This window comes from Trypanosoma conorhini (genome assembly GCF_003719485.1).
Source record: "Trypanosoma conorhini strain 025E chromosome Unknown Tco_14.4_contig_00554, whole genome shotgun sequence".
Lineage (NCBI taxonomy): Eukaryota > Euglenozoa > Kinetoplastea > Trypanosomatida > Trypanosomatidae > Trypanosoma > Trypanosoma conorhini.
This window is the reverse complement of record NW_021704643.1, coordinates 4,277-12,708: the sequence shown is the minus strand read 5'-3', so window position 1 is coordinate 12,708 and position 8,432 is coordinate 4,277. Positions and strand designations below refer to the sequence as shown.

Sequence of the window (8,432 nt, the reverse complement as noted above, 5' to 3'; positions counted from 1 at the left end):
TCCCGTGTGTGTGTGTGTGTGGAGAGAGAGAGGAGGAGGGAGAGAGAGAGAATATGTGCAACTTAATTGGGGAGGAGAGGAGTGGAGATGAGCAACAAGGAAAAAAGAAGTATATACTACATATATATATATATATTATCTGTGAGCAATCGCGCACACAAATAACCTTGACTCCCCAGGAGGTAGAAGGGAAAGAGAGGGCGAGAGGGACCCACACACGCACATGGGAGGAAGGAGAAAAAAAGTGTTTTAATGCCATCCTTTTATCATCGCCATGCATGAACGCCGCCAAGGTGGGGGAGCGACTTTTTTTTTTTTTTTTTGAACGGGGGACGCTAAACGAGCACGTGGAGTGACACGGCGTGCATGCGTCCACATGGCCGTTCAAGTATTCTCTCTTTTCACCCGCGGAAACTTTGCGAGGGAAGAAGGGAAGCGAGTTAAGGCTAAGGGATTAAATAAATAATTATTTATTTAATTATAGACGTGTTTCCTGTGAAGCTTGCGGAGTTCGCCCAGGAAAAAGATCATGAGCGGCACGGCGGAGGCTGCGGCACCGAGTAGGCGCATGCCGCCATGGCTGTTGACGCCCGGTGGCCCGAAGGAGCCAAACTCCGCCGAGTTTCGCGCCAGGATGGCGGCTCTCGCGGAAGAGAAGCGGGCCCTGCTCACGGAGGTGAAGCAGCTGCGCGCGTCGCTCGGGACCCGCGAGGGACGCGAGACGACGGACAATGAGCTCGCCGAGCTGCGTCAGCGCATGGGCGACATTGACACTCAGCGTAAGGCGGAACAGGAGATGCGGTTTAAAAAGAATGAGGAGATCCAGCGGGTTCAGAAGTTGCACGACGAGCGCCAGAGCCGCCTTCGCGAGCTATCCGAGGATTTGGGCGGGTTCACGACACTGAAGGAGATCGACGACGCGATTGCGCTTATAACCCGCAAGATGGAGACACGCGGAGGTGGGCTGGCCGCAGAGAAGCGCACAGTGCGGCAGTTGAGCAAGTTGGAGGAAGCGAAGCGGTACCTGGTGGAGCTTCAGCCGCTTACAGAAGCCATCACAGAGGCGAAGCACCGCGAGGCCATGCTGCAGCGTGAGTGGCAAGAAATTAATGAACGCATCCGCAACCTCAGGTCCGAATACAACGAGCAGCGGGCAACGAAGCAGCAGAAGGAGCAGGAGATTCGAGGCACCGGGGTGAACCGGGCGGAGGTTTACAAGAAGTGTGAAGAGATTAGCAGCAAGATTAACAAGCTAAGCGAGGAAATGAATCGTCTGCGTGAAGAACATAACAAGGCTATGGAGGCATGGAACGCATGGAAGGAGGAGGCGCGGGCCAAGTATCTTGTAAAGATGGAGGAGGAGCGAAAAGAGCGGCATCGGCGCTACCTCGAGCGCAAAAATGCTGCAAAGTTTGAGGAGAAGCGGTCTCGCGCGCTCCGCCGTCAGAACCCGTACGAGGTGGAGATTGATGCATGTAAAACGTTGGTGCGCTACCTACAGGAGCACAAGGTAATGGTGAAGCGGGAGGAGGAAGAGCTGGCCCGCAAGCAAGCCGCCGCTGCGTTTGACCCCTCCAAATTTCTTCCAGAAGGCGCTGTTCTGCTGAACGACGGCAAAAGAATCTCGGCCCCGCAGAAAGGCGCCCCTGGAGGCAAAAATAAAATGCAGCGTGCCCAGAAATCGAAGCCGGAGAAGGCCCCAGCAAAGCCTCGCGTATTGCAGCACCCGGAGGACAAGTGCCATCTCTTTCATCTCGTTAATGAGGAGCCACCAACAGCTTTGGCTGCCATAGATACCGCCGTGGAGAAGCTTCGCGCCAAGCAGAAGGAGTACGAGAGCCACATCAAGACCGGCGAGCTGGAGCTCTCTAGCGACGAGGAGGAGGATGAGGAAGAGCAGAAAAAGGAGGAAGGGGCGGCCGCGGCAACTGCGGAAGAGGCGCCGAAGAAAGAGGATGATGTGGAGGAGGAGGTGGCAGCCGGCACTGCTGCGGCGGTGGCACAAACTGGCGAAGAGACCGCTGAGGCATAAAGACACGACATCAAGAACAAGAACAACAACAACAATGAAATATGTCCTCATCAAGAAATAAGAGAAGAATGAGGATGCATGGAGCAAGGCGGGAGGCCGTGCCGTACAAAACGAATTGTGCCACTGAAGGAAACACTTTCTCGCATCATCACAGCTGGCTGTTTGACATTAATGGGCCTTTCCTTGGAGCTCTGCTGAGGCAGAAGCACAAGGAATTTACATATACATCTAACAACAACAACGAAACTCAGACAGTGCGTGGCGTGTGGCGAAAAAGGCAAAACACACAAAATTGCAAGGCGTACGGCGGAGCTGGAGGGAAAGAAGCAAAAAAAAAAAATAGGAGCCGACTGGAGAAAACAGTAAAACGGGGTAAAAAAAAAAGGAACAAACTAACTGAGAAGAACAACTTCATAAGAAGGCGAAAAATACGTATACTGTGGCATGTCGGCATGCGTACCCCACTCATACATGAAGCTGAAAGAAAGGAAGCGATCCCTCGCCTAGAAGAGAAGCAAGTAGCAAAAGGAAAAGGTGCGTCCCATTTTCATTGTGTGGGGCTTTGGGAGGGAGAGTTGTCCCACCTCTTCTGCGGATAAACGGACACACACACAAACACAAACACACACACACATATATATACGCGGAGAGGGAAAATGAAAAGAAAGAAACGAGGGATAGAAAAAAAAAAACGCTTGTATTATTCTTTGCTTTTGTACACCTGTTGTTAACACCTGTTCTTTTCCGTTGCCGTTTTTTGCTTTGTCTTGATTGTGTTCCGCAAGAAGTAAAGGCCCATTGAAAGTCAAGTGGAGCGATTCGGCTTGTTTGTCAGCGAACGCAACGAAAAAAAAGAAAGGAAAAAAAGAACTGAAAGAAATACGTTTGCCGGTTCCTATGTCGCAGCTTGCACACAACGTTCAGCTCTCCATTTTTGAGCCAGTCGCGCATACTCGTGCCAACCGCATCATATGCACGATTGGCCCCAGCACGCAGAGCGTTGAGGCACTGAAGGGCCTTATAACAAGCGGAATGTCCGTTGCGCGCATGAACTTCTCACACGGCAGCCATGAATACCACCAAACAACGATTAACAACGTGCGTGCTGCTGCAGCCGAACTTGGAGTACACATTGGCATTGCGCTGGATACGAAGGGGCCAGAGATTCGTACCGGCCTCTTCGAGGGTGGCGGGATCTCTCTTTCGCCGGGCGATACCGTGCTCCTGACGTCTGACCCCGCATTTGAGAAGATTGGGACGAAGGAAAAGTTCTACGTGGACTACCCCCACCTCGCCACAACGGTGCGCCCGGGTGGCTTTATTTACATCGACGACGGTGTGTTGAGCCTCAAGGTGTTAAGCAAGGAGGACGACTGCACATTAAAGTGCTATGTGAACAACGCACACTATTTGACAGATCGCAAGGGGTGCAATTTGCCTGGCTGTGAAGTGGATTTGCCGGCAGTGTCGGAAAAGGACCGTGCGGACCTGAAGTTTGGCGTGGAGCAAGGCGTCGATATAATTTTTGCTTCCTTTATACGCACGGCGGAACAGGTGCGTGAGGTGCGTGTGGCGCTTGGAGAAAAGGGCAAGGACATACTCGTTGTCTCCAAGATTGAAAACCATCAGGGCGTGCAAAACATTGATGCAATCATTGCAGCCAGCGACGGTATTATGGTGGCGCGCGGTGACCTCGGTGTGGAGATCGCGGCGGAAAAGGTTGTCGTGGCGCAGATGATTCTTATCAGCAAATGCAACGTGGCGGGTAAACCCGTCATTTGCGCGACGCAGATGCTTGAGAGCATGACAACCAATCCTCGTCCGACGCGTGCGGAGGTCTCAGACGTTGCCAATGCGGTTTTCAATGGTGTGGACTGTGTAATGCTCTCTGGAGAGACAGCCAAAGGAAAGTATCCGAATGATGTGGTGCAGTGCATGGCCCGTATTTGTCTGGAGGCCCAAAGTGCCACAAACCAGGCTGTGACGTTCAACAGCATCAAGAAGATGCAAACGATTCCCATGTCCCCGGAGGAGGCCGTGTGCAGCAGTGCCGTGAATTCTGTCTACGAGGTCCGGGCAAAGGTGTTGCTGGTGCTGAGCAACTCGGGCCGCAGCGCGCGACTTGCAAGCAAGTACCGCCCCAACTGCCCAATCGTCTGCGCCACGACGCGCATGCGGACGTGCCGTCAGCTCACCATCACGCGGTCCGTGGAGCCCGTGTTTTACGACGCCGAGCGCCACGGCGACGACGAGAGCAAAGAGAAGCGGGTGCAGCTTGGCGTTGAGTACGCAAAGAAGCGGGGCTACGTTGTACCGGGCGACCTCGCGGTGGTGGTGCACGCGGACCACAAGGTGAAGGGGTACCCGAACCAAACCCGCATTGTCTACGTCAGCTGAGGCGTGGCTGCAGGAAGAAGCTGCGTGCCCTCTTTGTCTTGCCCGCTCGCTCGCTCGCACCCAAGGCGAGTGGGGCGAAGGAGAGGGGGGTCAGCTTGGGAGGAAGGACGAGACAGGAGAGGCGCAGAAGCAGCGATGGTGCAAAGCGTGTACGTGAAAACTTAAGATTGATTTAACAATAAAAATCAAAGCAACAAAAGGTGGAAAGAGACGCTTGATTCTTTTCTTTGGGGCAGTGGGGTGGGGAGCCCTTTGATGTGTAAAGGCAGCACGTACAAACTAAGTATATCATTAATATATAGGTGCATGTGCATGCATGTATATGATCGATAAGCGAAGCCGTTAGCAGAGGAGGCAGAAAATAAAAAATAAAGGGAGAAACTTATAACAAAGAAACTAAGTTGATGTTTTCCATGTGTTTTTTTGGAACAATAAACCGAGCCAGTGCGTGATGGTAGCCAAAAGAGGTGACGCTGTAGACACAAAACAAAACAAAAAAAGAAAAATAGGTGTTTCCTAGCCTATATATATATTTTTTTTTTGCGCTGCTGAAAGTGGAGATGAGAAGGGTCTGCTTCTTCCGAAAGTACGCATTGGCAGGCTTGGCCCGAAAGGAAGTGTTAGACCCGTATCTGTGTGTTTGAGTGGAAGCCGAAAAATGTACTTACAGATGGGTGAGGCCGCCGAACGCAATGCACGCTTAATAAATACGCCCCTGAACATGAAATTCTGTAATTCATGCGACTAATTCCGTACTTTTCTAGGCTCTCTCATAGACCCCGTTACGAATAGCGGCGGTGGATGGTTCCTTCGTTGTTGTTGTTTTTATATTGTTCTGTTCGTTTTTTCCTCCGTTTCTGCTTTTGTGGTGGAGTTGCCTTTAGACCTGGCATGGCTGTCTTACGCTCCCGCTTAATTCCCTTGAAAGAGTTTTCTTCTTCTACTTCTTATGTCAGAACGTACTAAAGCCGCGGTAGAGTTACCCACGGGGAGAGGATAGCAATGCAACCGTCATCGGATTCGCACAATAAACTGGCGTACCAGACAATATTTCCACAGTATCTAGATGCCAATCTTACCCCGGGTGAGGGACGACGTCTGACGAAGACGCAGTCCGTGGAGAACCCGCAGCTGGAGGAAATTGCAGCGGTCCTGCGGAAATTGGGTTACCAGGACTTCTTTATTGAACGGGGCCTCTCGCTGCCACGCTCGCAGGCGTCACGGAAGTACGCCGTCGTCCCCAAGGGGTGTGTGAGGGTGGCGATCAAGCGACCACAGTCAGAGCACTACATCCGCATGAGTGATTTCGACACACACACACGAGGCGTGACGGTGCAGGACATAGGCAGTAAGCAGGAGCTTTTGCGCCGTGTAGCCGCTGCGATCAAGGCAAGTGGTGCGCCTCGCCCACAACCCATATCTTTTGCTGACGCCACTGGAGCTTCCGTGAAGAAGAAATAGACGCGGAGTAAAAGAAAAAGAAAAATGAATGAGAGTCTAGCTGGTGAAAGAAAAGTGAAAAACATGCGGGAAATGGTGCCCCCGCGTGTGTGCGGGTGGCTGCCCTCTCCTTTTCTATACCCGCTTTTTTTTTGTTTTTCACTTAATCGAAGGAAAAGAACAAAAGGTTCTTCCTTCACTCCCTTGGTGCACTGCTTATATATCCCGCTGTATATTGGGCATGGCTGGTAAGGCCCTTACGCTTTTGCCTTTTCCTTGATCTTTCTTTTACTCTCCTGACGTCACGGTATGCACTGCAATGAGTAAGCACTCCCTCGTCATCGGCCGTGGAAGCGGGGGTTGGCGCATGACGCGGCAACACAGGCACAACAGGGTAATACTTGCCGCGCCGAGCCCCGCTTGGCTTCTGTTGCACGGCATCTTCAGTTCTGTGTGGATGACGCCAAGCAATGGAGGGGAGAAGAAGTGAAGGGGTGGCCGTTTTGGGCATCACTGCGATGCGACGGGGATTCGTCTGCGAGTTTGTTTCCTCCTCCTTCAGTGGGGGGGGGGGGGGCAATAGCGATTGCACCTCACGGCGTTTAACCTCCGCCTGCGCCGAGACTCCGGAGACCGCGTGCCGACGGCGTGGGGTCAGCTTTGAACTCTCCTGTTGTCGCCGCATCCGCCTTTCCACGCCTGTTTGTCACTGCCACTTGCCGTGCCGACTTCCTTGGTAACTCAATTTTGCGCGCGTGAGGCAGTCGGGACGGGATGGGCGCCGGTGGTGCGACTCTGCCCGTACCGTGTGGCTAAGGCCGAAGTGGCTATTCTGCACGTGTATTTTCCTCCTTCCCTTTCTCTACTTCGTTGTGGCGTCGTAAAGCCTGCAAATTGATCGCCCTTGATGTACTGCGGAGGTCGTCGCATCCGCTGTGACTGCGGCGTTGAACCAAGACTGCTGCTCCTCTTCTTTAAAAACAAAAAAAAACAAAAAAAATAAGTGTCTTTGCTTCTTGTTGCTAAGTCACATGGCTTCTTTAGGCTCGGATGTGCAGGCAACAAGTAATGAACTCGTGTCCGTCATAGAGGAATTAAAGGAGAGACGGACAGAGATTGAACAAAGCATAAGATGCGATGAGGAGGAGCGAAATCGCGTGCTTGCCGAACTGAAGGCGTTGAACGCCCGCTTGGTCGCTATCGAGGAGAGTCTCAAGCAGAAAACAGGGGCAAAGTCTATGCTCGACAAAGTCATTTATGAGACCTCGGAGAGGTTCCGAGGGATAGTCGAGGCATCACGGCAGCTACTCAGCAATGCGCGGGAGGAGTCATCCGGCCTCCCACGCTGCGACGGCTTGTAGGCTTCAAGGGGACATGACAAAAGATCTCGATCTTGTGAGCAAAAGATCACTTTTTCTGCTGTACCAGTCTTTACTCGTATAATTCGTAAATTAAACTCCCTTGTCTCGCGCAGCCGCGCGCACGCTATTCTCTCACTTTTTTTTGTTTTCGTTTTTTCTTGCTCTTTTATCCCTCAAGAATGCATGACAGCCAAAGCGAATTTGTTGCTGATTTCTCCCCCAGTAATAGCTGCCAAGCGGAGCACGCACCGCCATGCGCGCTCGCTCGCCGAGGACGGCAAGCGTTCACACGTCCGCGCTCGGTTGGCCTCCCCCGCCACACGGCGCTGCCTTCTATTCATTTCCCCATCGCCAATTGGAAGCGCCGGGCTGCGTCGTGCCCTGCGCGCCGTTCGCCCGCGGCTTCGCCCCGTAGCGGGCACCAGCCCGGGCGACACAGCCCGCTTTTTTTTTAAACTTTTTAGAATCGCTTCTGTGGCCGGCGCGCCGGCCGCCACCGTGAAAAAGGGCCCGCGCCGAAAATGAGCCCGCCGCGGGGCCTGCCGGGACCCCGCGGCAGCACGGGCGCGGGCGGCCAGAACGCTCTCCCCGTCAGATCGCAACGGCGTCCGGCCCGCGCGACCGGCCGGCAGGTCACTCGCTCGGAAGCCTTCCCCTTGTTTCAAGAGGGGCATGGCGACTCAGCGCCGCCGGTTCCTTGGGGCTTTCCCCGCGCAAAGGCTTCTGCCGAATCGGTGGCGGCGGGCGCCGATCTGGGGTGCTTCCTCGCCCTCGCGGCGCGCGAACTTGCGTGATGGTTTCCTTTTTGTCGCGTCGCGCGCGCGGTGTCATCAGCTTTCGCGGCCGAAACTCCGAAAGGGCGGGAAGCATACGCACGCGGCGTGCTGCAAGCCATCTGTTGTCGTCCGCGGCGTCGAGTTTGGAGAAGACTGTGGGTGCCAGCGGCTTTTGGCGGCGGCGCGCATGGGGATCTCCATGTCGAAGTTTGAGCCGCTGCCAAATTCTGTCGCTTGGGAACGCAAAACGACTGCAGCGGACGCTTTCGTAACAGGACTACCCCGCGTTGGCCGCCTGCCGTCCGCCCGGCGCAATTCTTTTTTCTGCGCCGGCTGCGTTGCTCATGTATAGTGGGATTCTGTGGAGCTGATCGGCCACAGGGCGATATCACCCGCAGTTCGCCATCCTTCAAGTGAGCAAATTCT

The 8,432-nt window shown here is 53.7% G+C and overlaps 7 protein-coding genes across 7 annotated transcripts, besides 7 other annotated features; 5 read left to right on the top strand and 2 right to left on the bottom strand.

Moving 5' to 3' along the window:
• Window positions 1–4: 4 nt before the first annotated feature.
• Window positions 5–21: a microsatellite.
• Window positions 22–51: a microsatellite.
• Window positions 52–110: 59 nt separating this feature from the next.
• Window positions 111–139: a microsatellite.
• Window positions 140–306: 167 nt separating this feature from the next.
• Window positions 307–323: a microsatellite.
• Window positions 324–529: 206 nt separating this feature from the next.
• Tco025E_07314 (lipoprotein, type 6) lies at window positions 530–2,032 on the top strand (the record flags this gene model as incomplete). Its single annotated transcript, XM_029374180.1, has 1 exon — window positions 530–2,032. One exon carries the CDS (start codon window positions 530–532, stop codon window positions 2,030–2,032), a length of 1,503 nt encoding a protein of 500 aa, XP_029225715.1.
• A 4-nt stretch (window positions 2,033–2,036) lies between these two features.
• Window positions 2,037–2,067: a microsatellite.
• Window positions 2,068–2,635: 568 nt separating this feature from the next.
• Window positions 2,636–2,666: a microsatellite.
• A 263-nt stretch (window positions 2,667–2,929) lies between these two features.
• On the top strand, window positions 2,930–4,429 carry Tco025E_07313 (pyruvate kinase; the record flags this gene model as incomplete). The annotated part of the gene is made up of 1 exon (XM_029374179.1): window positions 2,930–4,429. One exon carries the CDS (start codon window positions 2,930–2,932, stop codon window positions 4,427–4,429), a length of 1,500 nt encoding a protein of 499 aa, XP_029225714.1.
• A 1,002-nt stretch (window positions 4,430–5,431) lies between these two features.
• Window positions 5,432–5,890, top strand: Tco025E_07312 (signal recognition particle subunit SRP19; the record flags this gene model as incomplete). Its single annotated transcript, XM_029374178.1, has 1 exon — window positions 5,432–5,890. The coding sequence occupies one exon, from the start codon at window positions 5,432–5,434 to the stop codon at window positions 5,888–5,890; it is 459 nt and encodes a 152-aa protein (XP_029225713.1).
• A 175-nt stretch (window positions 5,891–6,065) lies between these two features.
• Window positions 6,066–6,554, bottom strand: Tco025E_07311 (uncharacterized protein; the record flags this gene model as incomplete). The annotated part of the gene is made up of 1 exon (XM_029374177.1): window positions 6,066–6,554. One exon carries the CDS (start codon window positions 6,552–6,554, stop codon window positions 6,066–6,068), a length of 489 nt encoding a protein of 162 aa, XP_029225712.1.
• A 291-nt stretch (window positions 6,555–6,845) lies between these two features.
• Window positions 6,846–6,872: a microsatellite.
• A 28-nt stretch (window positions 6,873–6,900) lies between these two features.
• On the top strand, window positions 6,901–7,230 carry Tco025E_07310 (sporangia induced deflagellation-inducible protein; the record flags this gene model as incomplete). The annotated part of the gene is made up of 1 exon (XM_029374176.1): window positions 6,901–7,230. One exon carries the CDS (start codon window positions 6,901–6,903, stop codon window positions 7,228–7,230), a length of 330 nt encoding a protein of 109 aa, XP_029225711.1.
• A 173-nt stretch (window positions 7,231–7,403) lies between these two features.
• Tco025E_07309 (uncharacterized protein) lies at window positions 7,404–7,904 on the bottom strand (the record flags this gene model as incomplete). The annotated part of the gene is made up of 1 exon (XM_029374175.1): window positions 7,404–7,904. The coding sequence occupies one exon, from the start codon at window positions 7,902–7,904 to the stop codon at window positions 7,404–7,406; it is 501 nt and encodes a 166-aa protein (XP_029225710.1).
• Window positions 7,903–8,358, top strand: Tco025E_07308 (uncharacterized protein; the record flags this gene model as incomplete). Its single annotated transcript, XM_029374174.1, has 1 exon — window positions 7,903–8,358. The coding sequence occupies one exon, from the start codon at window positions 7,903–7,905 to the stop codon at window positions 8,356–8,358; it is 456 nt and encodes a 151-aa protein (XP_029225709.1).
• Window positions 8,359–8,432: the final 74 nt, after the last annotated feature.